Source organism: Pterocles gutturalis, unplaced genomic scaffold, assembly GCF_000699245.1.
Source record: "Pterocles gutturalis isolate BGI_N339 unplaced genomic scaffold, ASM69924v1 scaffold43264, whole genome shotgun sequence".
Taxonomy (NCBI): Eukaryota; Metazoa; Chordata; class Aves; order Pterocliformes; family Pteroclidae; genus Pterocles; species Pterocles gutturalis.
The window spans coordinates 1-17,133 of NW_010134761.1; the positions used below are offsets into that span (position 1 = coordinate 1).

The 17,133-nt window shown below is 35.0% G+C and overlaps 1 protein-coding gene across 1 annotated transcript; it reads right to left on the reverse strand.

Annotated features, from left to right (window-relative positions):
- Positions 1–1,539: 1,539 nt before the first annotated feature.
- On the reverse strand, positions 1,540–16,393 carry ATAD5 (ATPase family, AAA domain containing 5; the record flags this gene model as incomplete). Its single annotated transcript, XM_010081685.1, has 22 exons — positions 1,540–1,753; positions 1,949–2,113; positions 2,534–3,366; positions 3,663–3,850; positions 4,589–4,769; positions 5,271–5,335; positions 5,554–5,647; positions 6,512–6,630; positions 7,206–7,376; positions 7,830–7,980; positions 8,095–8,240; positions 8,358–8,440; positions 9,304–9,400; positions 9,571–9,860; positions 10,100–10,257; positions 10,561–10,718; positions 11,533–11,714; positions 12,194–12,278; positions 12,745–12,883; positions 13,407–13,571; positions 14,163–14,250; positions 14,595–16,393. Coding segments are annotated over 22 exons (5,436 nt in total), but the record flags the coding sequence as incomplete, so codon positions are not given.
- Positions 16,394–17,133: the final 740 nt, after the last annotated feature.

Sequence of the window (17,133 nt, forward strand, 5' to 3'; positions counted from 1 at the left end):
AGTGCATTATCTTTCCCTTCACGCTAGCTTGGGTTGGTTTTATGTGTTAATTACACAGAAGAATCTTACCCAGAAGTGAAATACTTGACTTTTGGGCTCCTTGTGGACACCAGAGCCTGGAGATTCTATAAAAAAATTCTTAAGGCAATTATTAGGACCAGAGAGTTGACTTAACAAGGAGGTAAGGTGTCTCCCATTACTTTCTACTTTATATCTTTTAAATTACCCATGAATTTCCTAAAATAATAGTTTATGGGGCCTGTTTTCAGTTTATGGAGGTCCCCACTGTAACCGAGTTAGACTGAGAAGGCCTTTAGAAAGCAGTGAACAGATATACTTTCACTTTTTTATTTAATTTTTAAAAATTTTTTATTTATTTTTACAAAAATGTACAGCAGTTGCTCAGACCCTTGACACAACAATACAACCCATTAGGATTTAACAGCCACCACTTTATTTCATTCTTATTTGATAATTCTGGGCTACTAAAAGAATAAGATATAAAGATTATTATCTACAATGTGGAAACTTAAAATAATTTACTGTTTTCATAAATATTTCTCATTCCTGAATGTCTTTAAGACATGAAAAATAGAGGATGAGAACAGAATGTATTAGAAAATGGCCTTCCTTGTTATTACAGAAACACTGAGGTAAGAGGAGTACCACGGAATAGCACCAACCTGACTCAGTTTGAGGAACAGTCCAACTGCAATATAAAGGCAGAAAAGTACAAAGTTGAAATATTTCCAGTTAAAAAAAGTCTTACACATAATATTTATGGACTGAAAACATTAAGTTTTAAGAGCCTTACTTTTCATCCAACAGACATATTAAGAATTGTAGCAAAGTCTCACAAATTTATTGCTGTATAAAACCAGATTCAATCACAAATAATCAGGCTGAAGTCTTGTCAAATACAAAATGATGTATAAAAATAGAACACAATGTACAAGACTAGATGTAGTTAAATATTACTGAAACCAAAGTAACACTGGAATAATTGTTATTTACAAAATCTTGTCTAATCTCCGAGTCCATCTTGAGCTACAGTAATAATTTCTCTACCTTTGTAGATTAACATGCAGATCTGACAGTTGTAAATAATTAAATGAAACCAATGTATACAAATATATGTACATTGAGGCACTCAGTGCTTTGTAAAGCCCTTGTTTCCCAGTTGTTCTTGTGAAGAGTTGGTTTTAGTCATTTACATTTTAGAAGACTTGTCGCATCCTCTCTCTCCCCCCTCCCACCCTGGGTTATTTCACACTTAACTGCAAATTCAGAAAGAAACAAGCTTATTTTTAAAAAAATGGTCTCTTCAGAAAAAAGCAACTTTGCTGTGGAAGTTGTGACAGCTGGTCATTACAAAAGGACTTCTTGCTAAGTGATACACAAATTACAGAGAAAGATCTTATGAAGTAGTCCCCATCAATTAGTTTGTACATTTATAATTATAAATGCACTTATTGGACAAGCACCAAACCAACCCACATTTCAGCTGTGGAGAGCAATATCATGACAATAGATACATACATAATTTTAAATATTTATAGAAATTTAATATACAGATGGCTCTGAATATACAATAAAATAATGTGGTTAAAAAAAATGTCAAACTATGGTGAGAATACCACCATTAGGCACAAAGTAATTCTGGTGTTAGCAATTTTAAGGGAAGTCCAAAGACAGATGGTTTATTGTTTGTCTGGGTAATTCGAGATGAATCCCTTCAAGATAATGCAAGAACCTATGAAAAGAAAAGTAAAAGTGACTATAAGGGGACAAAGTTACTTCCAAATACGAGGCAACATTTTTATTATTTAGAGAGACAAATGTTCACCTTTCTTGTCTAGAATTATTTGACAAAATATTTTATTAAAATTCTTAACTACCTTGTATATTGAAATGAAACAAGATTTAGGAAAACCAAAAAAAAACTTACCTTCTTTTAGTCTTCCCTTGCTCTTTAAGCTTCTCAGACCTACAGATACTGCGAAGAGTTGGAAGATATTCAAGTATGCTGGCTTGCTTATTGCCCAGGTTTAAAGGACTTCTGGAAAATACAGTTCTGATGACTGCCAGCCTCTTCTGTGCTTTTTTGTGAATGCTAAAATGGAGAATGAAGCTTTATTGTTTCTTGTTCAAGAATGTGCAGTCCCTATTTTGTTCCTTTAAGATCAAAACCACGGGTTTAAAACTGTTAAAAACACACTGATGTCCAAAACTGAATGGTGGTGGTGGTTGTGTGTTTGTTTTTAAAGTAACCAGACTAGATTAAGGCTACCATTCCTGCCACATTATAGTCAGGCCATTCAAACAAGAAAAGTCACTTTTTGCAGAGACTGCCAAGCAGATAATTTAAGCTTATACAAGCAAAGTGAACAAGGTATTCCAGCGTTTTTAAACATACTGACAACATCCATATTGGTATGAATGTGTACACATAGTATTTGAAACAGTGGTACACCCTGTGAAATGCTTTTCTTGACAACTGTATTCTATTCCAGAAATATTAGCAAAGTCTTACCTTGAATCAGCCGACTGACTGAAGGATACATAATTTCTTTTGTCTGAAATATGCAAAGTGAGTCCCTCCAATTGATCACTTACAGGTGTTTTACTGGTACTCAAAGAAGATTCCAAGTTTTGTGAAATATTAACAGAACATTTGTTGAAACTGAGGGCTTCGATAGCTGCCTTTATTTCACTAGAGCTCTCAGAACTCCACCAATCAGTATTTTCTATACCGAATTCATCACAAAGACCATTTTTGATTTTGCCATTTGTCCAATTAAATTTTTCATCTTGAGAAAACTCCAGTGGTTCCTTGGTGTCAGTGTTTACACAGCAATCTAAGAAAGACATGTTGTCCACAAATTCAGTCAGTGAATACAGACATTGAAAAACAAGAGCAGACCTTCTCTTATTTGCTGAGGTTTTAGTTTTATTTTCTTTTTCTTCTTTATTCATCAACAATTTTGATTCCTCTTTATTCACTTCGGCACCTGATGTAGGACTATCTGATGGCAAAGTTATGAATTCAGCTGAATAGTTCAGTCCAGCATCAAATAAGTCACTATCATCCAATATATCAAGCTTTTTCTGGTTCTTTGTCTTTTTAGACTTTTTTCCAGGGCTCCTTTTTCTGGAGCAATAACTGTTAGCAGATCTGTTTTTTGAAGGAACTATGGTAGTCCTTTCAAGTACAGAGTTAGAGGCTTCAGATTGGTTTGAAAGAACTTGCACTGGCAAGGGAAGAATAAGTTCAAGATTACTATATGTAAAATCCACTTTCTTCATCTGGAATTCTGTGAGAAGCTGCATCAATTTATTCCATTTCTCAATGGTTGTAATTTTGTGCTGTAAAATAATAACCGTGAAAAATTTATTAATACATTTAAATAATTTTTAAAAAAGTAAAAATGCTATTACAGAAAATATTACATTCCTGGCTTTGTGTTTATGAGGTGAAAGACTGTTTTGCTTGCAGGAGACTGCCCCAGTCCAGATTTTGCTTAATAATGACAGAATCCCCTAATTTCTACAACAAACCTTTTCAAAGAGATTTGCGTCTAAGAAGATGCTATTGATAGTGACAATTACACTCAATTATCTGGCAGCTATTCAAACTATTAGGTAGTCAACTACAAAAATACCTTAAGAAATGTAAGCAAATCTTCTGAAGGCAACAGGATATTCTTAAGGCCAAGCAATGTCTCTACACAGCCAGTATCACATTTTGGAAACTCCTGAAGACGTGCAGCAGCTTGAGAAAAATCGATCTCTGAATCAGTAGTCTTTTCAGAATTAATTAAGTGATCTGCTTTATTTGTCTCATCTCCTCCTGCACAAAAATAAGATGCTTTACTTGAAAAGAAACAAAATGCATCATGAAATTGATTTTTCCCCTCTTTTGCCTCCATTCCTTTTATAAAGGATACTGTAACTGTTGGGTCTTGCTGCGAATATAGCAGCAGTAGTTCTGAAATCAGCCATCCTCATCCCCATTTCATTAAGCGTTACCAGTCTGCCCGCTCTCCCTTCTTTGCAAGTGACCATTTGAAATAGTCTCTTCTTCCTTTTTGCCCTACTAGTCTCTCTGCTCCCTCAAACGCTGTCTCACACACCCACACCTGTTGAGGATACTCTTCCCGTATCCTTTTGGACTAAGTTCTTACCCTTGCTGCCTGCTTGCTAGCTAGCTGTCCAATTTTTCACCTTTTTCAGTTCTGCTTCTTCTAGGTGAATCACCTACAACTCAGATAAATAGATGAACTGCAAACCAAGTTGAAGGGAAGCTACTACTGGCTTCCTGCTTTGCCCAATTTTGTTAGTCAGAAGAGGAAAGGGAGATAATTATGCACCATAATGATGAGTAATAAACAGGTGTGATAAAAATAAAACTTTTAGTTCCTTATGCATATATACAGGACTTTGAAGTAGCCAACACCACTCCCAACCCCTACCCGAATATTTAGAAGTGTTACAGAAAGTTACCATCTACTCATACATGTCTAAGAATGGTTTTATTTAATCAAATTCATGTTAAGATGGAGAATTTAATTAAATTAAATCAACCTACCATGATGTGCCAAACATTTGTCTTTCAAGCATCCACCTCCACTTCTAACCCAAAACTGTAAGTAGAGAACGCTTTGTCTGATATCGCAGTTATTTGTGGTTAACAGAGCAGCTAAGTCTCTTACATCTGTTCGGAGATTCTCAGCCAGACACAGCACTTGAAGATAGCTAGCAGCATTTATCTAAACGAACAAGAGTTTGACAAAGACCCCTGAAAACAACTCTTACCAATCAGACTCAATACATCATACAGAAGCAAGTTATTCTATTTATGCTTGCTACAAATTTTTCCTTTTAATACAGAAGATTAGTTTAATAAATTAGATTACAATTATATTAAAACCTCTATAGAAAAGTAGAATACTGTATTATATATAATCTATGAAACTATTTACTACATCCTATAAACTAAATTAAGTGATGAAGTGATGTTCTTATTGTAATTTTCTCAAATATTAAATGGTTAAGAAAATAAATCTTCCAGGCTAGTAATGAAAATTCTACATATAAGGATAAATACATACTACACATCCTTGCATAAAACCCCCAAAAACAGTCTTCTGATGAAACAGACATAATATATCAGACAAATATAAACCTGCACCAACATTTAAATTTCAAACTTAAAATTAGTTGACAATTACTTGCTTAGGATGTATCTGCATTTCCAAACACAGACTTACCAAGGAAGGGGTTCTAAAGTTGATCTCTTCAAAATAGCCATCAAACATTAAGCTGAAAGTTGGATCTATATAAAGAGATATCAGTGAACGGTCACGACATTATGTTCAAAACTAATTATTTTCTTTACCCATTAGAGCAGCCAGTATCTTTATTCAAATACTAACATACTCGGTTTATAGTCTCCACTCACTTCATTTTACATTTCGGAGTTGTATTCAAACATTGCTATTTAAACAACCTTATTGTCTGTAAAGCCTAATTACTGTAGCAAACACTACTCACCATTGGTAGTAAGAATTATAGGTCTCTTTGCAGTTGCCATGAATGTTTTTATTGCACTTAGAAATCCTGCATCTTCATCAAATATTATATCCACCTATAGAAAACAGAGCACAAAATATCAATAGCTTTAGCAACAGCGACAAGCTGTGAATGCAGTCATACTGCTAACAACTGAGAAAGCCCTTACATTTGTACAGGTCTCTTGAACGTGCGTGGGCAACGGCAGTATACATGGTACAGTTCACATGTTTGCACACAACACTGATCACAGTCTGCAGATCTGCTGAAGCATACAACTTCACAGACTGGCTGAGGCTGGAAGGGACCTCTGAAGGACAACATGTTCAGCCCCCTGCTCAAGCTGGGTCACCTAGACCAGGTTGCCCAGGACCATGTCCGGGTGGCTTTTGAAGTTTTTTAGTTGTTTTGTTTTGTTTTTCTAATAGAACTGCACTAGTGATCTGTAGGATCAACCCACAGTTAGCAACATTGCTATACCTCCTTTATTTACTTAAAATTACATTCTTGGATGCAATTTTGTATTCTTTGTTTAAGACTCAAAGACATTTTTGGTCAATGTAATGTAGGCTTAGATCCTGTCATTAAAAGTCACCATTAATACCCCAGTAAAGTGTCTCAGTGCGTGCACGTGCTGTAAAATTATAAACCAACACTTTTGACATAATAAAAGGAATTAAATTATTAGAATCCTGCAAACTGTTCCAACAGTGAACAACTATTGACAAATGATAGTTTATCTTTTACAATAACTTTGTAAAATAATGATCCATGATTAAAAAAGTACTCATGAAGATGAAATCATTAAACACTGAATTAATTTTTAAGAAGCTGATAATCCTCACACTTGAATCTACCTAGAAGCCTCAAAGACGAAAGGAAAAAAAAATTAGTTAAAATCTTTAAACATAATGAAAAGTTGTATTTATGGGAATTTTACCTCTTCAAAAAGAATGAGAGATGTTGCACTTTTTCTGTTGTGTTCTCCTCCTTCTACTTCTTTGTTTATTGACTTAATTTGAGCATCGTTCTTTTCTTCAAGTGAATTCTGAGTATTTCCTGCAGATGGGTGAAGAGTTGAGCGGGAAGTAAAGGAGGAGGACTGAAACAATTTAGTATGCATTCTAGACACTGGTTTCAAAAACATCCCATGTATAAACTGCCTGAGAAAATCCACACTGACATAAAAACTTAGAAATCTGACCTCCATGCTTTTCTGATGTTTCTTGTTTAAAAAAACCTGGTATATACACATACACACCACCTAGCACAATGACTATTCTAGACCAATCTGAAACAGGCACTGAGGTAATATGAAGGTGTGTTTTTCTAGAGACAGTTTTTAATCTAGCTTTTCTTACCTAAATGGTCTGAAAAAAACCAAAACCAAAATTAAACAACTAAGGAAAGCCTACTGAACTTCAGATTGTCTGTACCCTAGTTAACTCTCCTGTAATACAGAGTAATAACTACCTCCTATATACTGAAGTGTACCCGAGATGCATTGAGTAACTCTTGCTAGCAGTTACAATAATCATTCTCTACTCTTTTCTCCACATAGCTCCACATATATAGTAGCACAGTGTAGCTTTTCCATCTCCAAAGGTAACTAATTATTCAATAGTGATACCTACCTTTGTTTTTTTCTTGAGATGTTACTGCTCCATCATTAACTTTACGTTTGGAAGAAATTTTGAAATAGTTTGCAAGTGTTTTAGGAGGCAAGCTTCGTTTTAATCCTGCTCCTTTTGGTGACTGTGGAGGTTTCCTTGGTGAAATAACTTTCTTTGGAGAATACATTTTTTCTGGAAGATATGCTTTATATTAAACTTAAGCTGGAAATGTAATCTCAAGCAGACATCTCTCAGGCACATGTAGAGCAAATCCCAGTTTTGTATCTAGTACAGGACAGGTTTACTGTGCTGACTTCTGCTTATTTTACTTTTCTCCTGTTACAGAGAATGCTTTCTGTTCAACTTTTTATTCAACTGCTGAAGCACTGACTCCGCCACTACAGAAATAACTTCAGATAATCAAGAGTCAGTCATTTTGAGAAAGTCATGATTTAGTTTGGTAGGTAGTTGCATTAACCAACAGAGCATTTCTTATAATGGCCAGATAAGCTGAAGTTTGCTATCTTTTTTAAACAGCTGATGTCTACAAATTGTTTTGGGAACTAATTTCTTAAAAAACCACAAAACAACCAACCAACCAAACCTCAACCAAACAAAAACCTCAGATATAACCATGAAACTTACTTGGTGACTTGGTACTGCCACAACTGTTAAAAAAGCAAGGCTTATGTGCATTAACGCCTTTTTTGTCCACTTGATGAGACTGAGTAGCTTCTTTTAGTTGAGACAGTATCTGTCTACCACTGCGCTGGCAAGAGGCATTGACTTCAAATATCTGCAATGGTATTTAATTAATATATAAAAAAATTTAGACACCTTGTATTATGAATGCTTTCATACCACTAGTTACAAATAAGAAAAATAGCACTGAGGAAGAGACTCCACAAACCTTAAACCCAAGCTCCTGAGCACAAGCATACACTGCAGCAGTTTTCCCCACTCCCGGTGGGCCAGTTATCAAGACTGTATTGCAAAGGCTAGTCTCTTCCTCAATATCAGATTTATTATCTTTAAAGTCAAGGCTGTCCAAAGAATCTGTAGAATGATTTAAAAGAAAAGAAAAGATTGTTCAAACCATTACCAGTTCACGTCATTTTTATGCCAATTTTAACAAAGAGAAGCTATATATATTATTTTTAATTCTATCAGCACCTTGATGCTCTTTGTCCTCCTTTTCCCCTTTCTGATTTCTTTTTTCTTCCCAATCAGCTCTTTTTTTCCATTCTTTTAACCAACTATAAAAGGAAGAAAGAAAACAAAAAATAAAAATTACTGCTGAATAAAGTGAACCAAATTCAGATGGAACAGGACATAAAACTAGGGGACATCAGCCACTTGATAAGTTTCTGAGAGGTGTAACAAGTCCTTTCAGATTAAAAAAAACATATAAATTGTTCAGGGTTGGTTTGATTATTTTGTAAAAAGGGATTCCTTCTTCATTCTCCATTCTATTAATTGATTGGTATAAAAACAACTCAGTTATTGAACTACTTGAACTGTGGAAAATGCTTTATCATTCATAGCTTACTGTTGGTTGTCAGATGGCTTTTTAAATTGTGCATAAGAGCCACAACAACCTAAACCCACACAGAAAATTTAACTGAAAGCACAATATATTAGATGGACTTGAGTGCTAAATTACTGTCAAAAGCAGAGGCAGTGCATCAAGATCAGGAACAGGCATGCTTGTAGGGAAGTACAGACAACTACTGATAAGTTGCTCTCTCTCATTCATAGTGTGTAAGCTTAAATAACCGGACAAAAATAATTTTTACTAAAACTGCATTCGTTACTCAAGTATTTACTTCTATCTCACAGCCTAATGTAGTATTTCACATGTGGTTTTGTTTTGTACTAGACCATACAAGCTACTGAGGTTTTACTGTAAAAGAAACTATGACCAAAAGATGTTTCACACCAACTGACAATTTGTTTCTGCAACTTTTTGGAAGTAAACCAAAACAAAGACCACAAACATACACCCTGTATGTGTTATTCAAACATAGTGTAAAATAACCGACTTCACTTATTTGAGCATAATCAAGTAATAGGATGTTTTGAGTTATTTTAAGAAAAGCTCCATGCTCCCACTTCTGACCTGTGTAGCCTTTCAATTGCTTTCTTGTTCCCTACAAGTTCACTGGAATCTTGAGGCTGATATTTTTCTGTCCAGAGCATGTCTTCCTTTTCAACACCTACAGAAAAAACATCAATTTTTAAATAGTTCCTCATGCAAAAGAGTTGATCAAATCTAGTAGGATATTAAGACTAGATACTATTTTTGCATCACAGTGGAAAGCTGAGATACATCTCAAACATTCCCTCAGTGCAAAGAGAATTTAAATCAGACAGGAAATGCAGTTACCTGAAAGTGCATTTGGCTCTGATAAATATTCATTGTCTTCTATCATAACATCTGCCTTCTGGGTCTTGTTTTTTCCCAAATGTGTTGCTTGTCCTGTCTCTGCTTGTTTTTCTCCACATACTGCAGAAATAAGGTTCCTGGAAACTCTGGATTTTATTTCAGTCTCTGGACCTTCAATTTGTTTTCTTCTTTTTGATTTGTGGTCTTCTGTTTCTTTCCTTTTCCTCTTGGTTTCCTTCAAATTGTCAGAATGTTTCTGATTTACCTCAGAATTTACAGTGCCATCTCTGCTTTCTAGGGGAAAAAAAAGTTACATACTTCTAAAATTTCAAGCTTTGCCCATTACGACCGTACGTTTGTTAAAGCCATATTTGAAGAATTTGGTCAAAATGACCCAAAATGTGAGGACCAATTTATTTCCAAAAACAGTAGTCCTTCACTGAAACATTTCTGGAAATTCCCACTTGCCTTTTTATGCCAGAGAGAGCGCAAGTGTGAGAGTGTGTTTATTTTTCCCTATGTAGATTACTAACCTTGTATACTGTTTTCAAAAACCAAATGTTCCGTTTGCTTTTTCAGAAACTTGTAGAAGTATTTTCTCGCAGGAAACTGAGAATTAGAAGACATGATCTCATCTAGTAAATCTTTCCTGAATGTATCAGGAAAAACTGGTCGGTGGCCCGAAAGCTGTAATGCACATACACAAAAAAAATTATTACTCAAAAATTACACAGAATAACTGACAGTTTTGCGTAACTTCAATTGGTAGCTGTCTTGTTAAACCCAGAGATTAACAGAAAGCCTTCAGAATTGTCTAATGTTACAACGCAGAATGGGTAAATCACACACAAGGGAAAAAAATATCCATGACTGACACAGATTTCAACTACAAGATATTTTAAAACAACAGAATTCATAACAAGTAACAAAACAATTTCAATTTTCTTTTCATTTTTCTGGTAACAAAAGCCCCCATTTTAAAGCACTAACCACAGATGCAGAAAAATTTCCAGTTAGTTTTGAATTCACAGTGGAAAATTCACCAAGTGAGAGAGTGATTTTTGTGACGTTAGTGACTTCAGTGTTCAGGTTCCTTAGCTTAGTTAATAGAGGACACAATGGTGATTTCAGTTTCCACATTGGATAACCTACAAAGGAATCCCCACAAAAAAAAAAAAAAAAAAAAGGAAACTTTTGTTAACAAAACAGATACAGTCACAGACAAAACCATCCCACAGCAAATAAGAGTAAATGCTCTTTTAACTACAGTTTTCTCATGTAAAAGCCAAGCTTATTTAACTTATATTGCATCAACTTGTTATCTTTATTAATTCTGTCTCCCACAAGCAGAACAGATTTGCACATTTTTGTATACAACATTTCTCCAGTAACTTGCTCCTGGGCTCTGCTTGCTCTAAGTGACAATCTGTGCCCTCACTGAGTCTCTGTAGGACAGATGCTCACCAAGGGTTTTGTTTGTTTATTGGTTGGTTTCTAAATATAAACTCTGTCAAGTTCTGTTCTACCTTCTGCTTTTCCGTCATACACTTTTGCAAGAATTTTGCAGCACACTCCCTCACTTACTGGAAAAAAAATGGGTTGTTCTTTTCTCTTTGGAGAAATATTTTGCCTTTGTCAGAAAGAAATGGTTTCTGCCCCAATCAGTCCAACACGATCTTTATTCTCTAAACTGGAACTTGAAAGACTAACTTTTTTGACTAAATATTAAGAATTTTGCATTCCCACCCATAAATTTATCCATTCCTTTAGCATCAATTTGTAAATTGCATATTCAAAAACATCTCACTGGAAGCTTGTAAGTTTTGTCTTCTTACTGTGACACAAAACAAGAGGGAACTACCAGTTATTCCAGTCACAATAGTGAGTTCTGCTGTGCAAGTTTATTTTCTGCAGGGATTTACTAGAAATTGTTATAAACACAACGGCTGAACAAAAGCTTACAGTCATCCTTCTGCTGTACGTGGACAACAGCCTTAAAACATGAACTTGCAAGAGAGTATGCTTCCATTGCTGCTGCTTTCTTTGCAATCTGTCTTTTCAGTGATTCTGGCAAGCCACTCATCAAGAATTCACGTTTTGCTCTGAACTGATCATCATCTTGAGAATTTTCAGATGCATCTTGGCTTTAATGAAAATAGAAATGAAGAAAAAAAACCCAACATTAGAACTACCAGCTATGTAAGGCTTACAGCAGAATTTAATCACATTCACTTCTACACACGAGTTAGAAATAGTCTGGGAGAACTGCTAATATTAATTTAAAGGTAGTAAGTTTACAGTTAATTTTAAAATTTGTGCTGGTGGATTTTACTTTAAAAAAAAATAATCCTCTTTCATTTTTATTTTTATATGCAATTTAGGATTTCTTTTTAATCAGTCATCATCTACCTTTTCAGCCATCTAAAATGGCTCAACAATGGTTGAGGAACTCTCCAAAAAAACCCCAAAATTTTGCAAGCAGATTAACATATTAATCAGTGTAAAAAACATGAACGCTTATATCACATTTCATAAGTGTATTTAGATTTGTAAAATAAGAGAATGTTAAAATAGCCTCAAAATATTTTTTGATTCTTAAGCAACTGCAATCTTGAAAGCTGACCTGCTTTCATCAAAGATCACAATTGGTTCACCTGCAGAGTTTTGAGCATTTCTGCCTAGGAAGGAAGGTGGATATCCCAGTTTTCCTTTAAAAAGAAAAAAAATCACGATTAGATTAGTATTGATACAGGATTCTAACCTTGCTTCTCGGTTCACAATTTGTATGTTCCATTTAATAACACCAGGAAATCTCCTTTTCTTAAGGGAAAGCATTTTAACAAAATTCATTATTGTTTTATTTCTAGTAATTTCATCACTATAGATGTGATTTTCTGTAACATTAAAAAAAAACCCTTGAATTAGCAGACAAGAAAACACAGGATACTATTGGCAGTTTTTCAAACATAGTTTTCTCTGAATGAAGAAAAATCAAAGCAGCACATGTAAACAACCTCTGCACTATTAACTCAAAAATAAAAGGTATCTATTGGAATATTATATTAAAAAGTCTGAGAAAAAGATGAATGTACTACAAAAGCAGCTTAATAAAATAAAGTTATAATAGTCAATAACTGCAATAAAAATTAAACACATTCAGTAAAGCCCAATTACCATTTGAGTTCTTTGCAACCTTCAAATTTCTAGACTTTTTCCCCAAAACATCATTTAAGCTCCGGAGATTCTTTTGCTTCACATTTGGCACTGTAGTAGTGGCATCACTCAGGCTTGAATCTAAAATTACTACTGAATCCTAGAGGGAAAGCAAATAAAATAAGAAAGGAAACACAACTCTTCCTCCTTTATTAACAATACAATTTAGTGATCAGTACTGAGAAAATTGAAGAAACTGCCAGAGTGCTTAGAAATTAGCAAATATAATTTGACGATGATACAATACTTTAATTACTGTTTACACAGAAACAGTATATTGAGTAAGATCTCCAATATATAAACAAAAGCCAGAATTACTCTCACCTAAATTTAAATGTCTGAGACACACCCATCAGAAACAAACACCTTGCTGTCCATTAGAAAAGAGAAAGTCACTTCTAAAGTTTGACCATCTGCTGCATGTTCTAGATCTGCATCTGAGCTTTCCAGTCTACACTTGGCAGTTACTTCACTATTTGACATTTATTACACCATTCCACAGATATCTACCTTATTTGATTCTTTAAAATAAATGTTTGCAAGATAGAAACGGTTTTTGTTGCTTAACTGAATCACAAAAACATCAAAAGAATTTTTTCCCCCTACAAAGTATACAGGCTTACTTCATTTTCTAATAATTTTTTCTTTTCAGCAAGAGCTCGCTGTCGAGATGAGCGCCTCACAGGAGTTGGTAAGTCTTCATTAACCTTTGATCTATTATGCCGTATAGCCTTTGCTTTTTCAATCAGCTGTTTCGCTTTGGATATATTTTTAGAAGTAGAGCTTGGCTGTTAACGAAGTACAAAAGAAACAAAATACCTAGCAATTAGTAGGAATATAATCAGCAAGTATTTCACATATTAATATATTTTTTTCACATTCATAAATGGACATGATTTTTATAAAATTTTATTTGTATCAAAAAGAAAATGAAAGGAAGGAAAGGAGGAGCAAACCAAGATGATATAAATACTTTTCAAAAGGGATTGAGAGCCCTACAAGGAGATCCTCCAGTTTGTCCACAGAACAAATTAAATATGGGCAGTGAGGTTCTTACGCATGAGTTCTTCTGCTGTGCCCAAACACTATGTGCCATCCTGAGAACCTGAAGAACATTAGCATACTATTTTATTGAATTTCTCTGTTATGAGAAGTAGGTTTACACTAAGAAAACCCATTTTAAAATCTAAGGTACAATAACTGTACAAGAAACATTCTCAAATTCTATCATAAATCACAGTAATACTTTATTTCCATAGGGCCTCTGAGAGCTGTCATATCGTATTACATCAGACTATTGCACAATGCTGAATATTAACATAATGACATGCATGTAGTAAATGACAAAATACTGAAACACAAACTGTTACATAAATTACCTTTATATTTTTGGAGTTAAATTCTTCATTTTTCATTGCTTCAGCTTTATTTGATTTTTTAGTTGCATTGATACGTGTAAACCTCATTCTAATTAGGAAAAAAAGTATGAAATTATTACTTTTTAATAATGGGAAATGTTACTCTCAATCTCATTTTCAAAAGCATTTAAAAATGCAGTGCTGCAACCAGAAGCAACCCTCCTACTGGCTGTTGGTTGGGTTTGTTTTGGGTTGGTTTTTTGTTTGTTTTTTGACGTCCTTAGTGCAAGCACATTTAGAGTCAAGTTCAGTCCTTCTGTATTATTATCAAACACAATCAGTATTCCTGCAGCTTTGGTACACACTTCAATCAATTTATAATTATGTCTTACTCTTAAAATACTTGCAGGAGAACAAAGTGCAAAAAGGTAGGATATACTCTAAGGTGCTTACCTTATTGGGCTGTTTCCATCAAAGGGCACTGTAATCACTTCAGCTTTATACACACTATTTTTCTTCAAGGATCGCTTGCTTGCTTTTGGTGTAGAAGTCTGAAAAGGACAGCCAGTTAATTCATCTTCAGAAAAGGTATTTCTAATCCTGGTTTTTTTAGGTGTAATATTTTTTGGTGTTTTGATTTTCTTCTGCCTTAAACTCCTCCTTAACTCAATTGCTTTTGGACTTGATGAAGTTCTTACATCTAAGGTGTTTTCCTTAGTAAGAACATTAGCTCCTGAGTCCTCCTCTTCATTATAATTGCTAGTATTTGAGACATTCTTTTCCTTAGTTTCTGAAGCCTTCCTTCTTCTATTTCCTTTTTTCTGAAACTTTTTAGGTCTTTTGGTCTTAGTTCTTTTGTTTTCAGGACCAGAATGTGTGTATTTGTCCACATAATCTTCTGGTACTCCACTTTTTAATCCTTTATTTGAAGCAATGTCATCTTCAAGTCCTTTTTCTTTGGAAGACTTTCCAATGGCTTGCTTTTGTTTTCCAGGTGCCTTTTTAACTCCACTTTTTATTACGTCTGATGTTGGTTGTCTAAACGCCTTCATAAACTGATGCCTTTCTTCCAGAGTGCATTTTGGCTTCAAAGATTCAGACCCTGCAGTCTCTAGAACAGCCAACTCCAATTCTTCTTCCTCAATAACTACATTAGATTTTCTTTTTTGAGTAACCTGTTCAGTTTGTTCACTGTCCAAGAGGGGTGGGCTACTTTGTTTTTCCCCTACGCATCTTTTCTTTTTCAAAAAAATGGAAGCTATTTTCCTAGAGCCTTTCTGTTCCTTATGCAACGGAGATAATTTGGGGGGAATGGAATGCACTTGTGCAAGGACAGTTACTGTTCTAAGCGGTAGCTGTTGAGATTCCTCACACTTTTCTGGGTCACTAATACTATCACATTTGTCCATTTCATTTGCTGTAGCAGAATCGTCCATTGTTGGCTTTGTGTCTTCTTCAACTTGATGTACATTATTTTCTTCCTGACTCTTCAAGAAGTCCTCAAATGACACCGTTATTACACTATCATTTACCTGCGATGTCTTCTCATCTGTCTGAACTTCAAAACTGTAATCATTAACAGTAATGTCACACTTTGCTGTTGTAGGAGGTACCATCTTTTTCTTATCTTCAGTGTCCTTTTCACACTTTTCATTGAGCTGGTTTTCAAATGAAAAACTTTCAGACAAATCCATATTTACTTTGTGCTTCCTTTTCCTTGATTTTCTTATCCTATTTTTTGTTGTATTTTTTTCAGAACTAACTTCCTTTGCATTTTTTCTGTAGATGACAGCATTTGAGAAGTTCTCTCTTTGCGCATTATCTTCTGCTAATTCTCTTGCACATTTTTGGTCAACTAAAGTACAAATAGCAATGAAATCATTACTGTCTTGTTTCGGTCCTGGTGTTTCTCTGCTGTCATCACTACTAATTTCTGTTTCATGTTCATTCTCAGATTCTTTCACCTCTCTTGTCTTATTTTTGAAATTAACTCTCTTCCCTTTCCTCTTCCTCTTTAAAGGTGGTTTGAAAGGTGCCTTACAGTCTTTATCATCAGCATCCAACAGTGTTTCATTTTCTCCAGCTACAACTGGTAATGTAGCTCTCTCACTTACAGGTGTCTTTTTAAAATAATCCAGTATGTTGTTGGGTTTTGGTGATGACGATACCTTATCCACTGGTTTTGCTAATGGTGAAAAATATCTTGTGATTGTTTTTACAGAAGTATCTTCCTCTCGCCGTTTCTTGCATGGCTATAAAAAAGTTCAACATTAATCTTAGCTTTTAAAAACTTAAGATGACTGAGTATGGTAAGACAAAGCAGTGCAGTATCTGCAGTATGTATCAGCGACACCAGTGCTTTTTCGGAGGATAAAAGACTCATGTCAATGTGCTAAGGCTGTGTGCACATCAAATTTATCTCCATGTTTTCAAAAGCTATTTAAGCTTGGAATAAAGATTCTGCCACTTCAAAAAAAGAAAAATCCCATGTAGATTTGAGACCGTCAAAACTGAACATGACCAGAAGGTCTTCAGAACAGCTGTGGAGAGTTCAGCAAGTCTCCTTCAGTTCAAAGGCTCTTGCTGTTAGTTACCTTGAGGTGTTTGCCAGAGCATTTGTAGAGCACTTAACAGAGAATTCCAACATCACTTAACGATGTGTGATCCTACCATAAGGGAAACATATCCGAAGAAGAAACTATACCTTTTCAAATACTTAATGAATACAAGAGAATTCACATCCCATATCCTAGTTCCAACCTCGAAAGAGAATTCATTTGTAGAACTCCAAGAAACATGGTCTACAAAGGATTTTTTAACTCTCCTAGTTTATGAGAAACTTAGATCTCCACAAGTCACATCATCTCAGCTGAAAATGCACCTTCCCCGAGCTACCGGGGGCTCCGCCGAGGTGCCCCCATTGCCATGACAGCGCAGCCCGCGGGCAGCAGCGCTCTGAGCGCCGACCGTCGGGCTGGGAGCCGGGGCACGG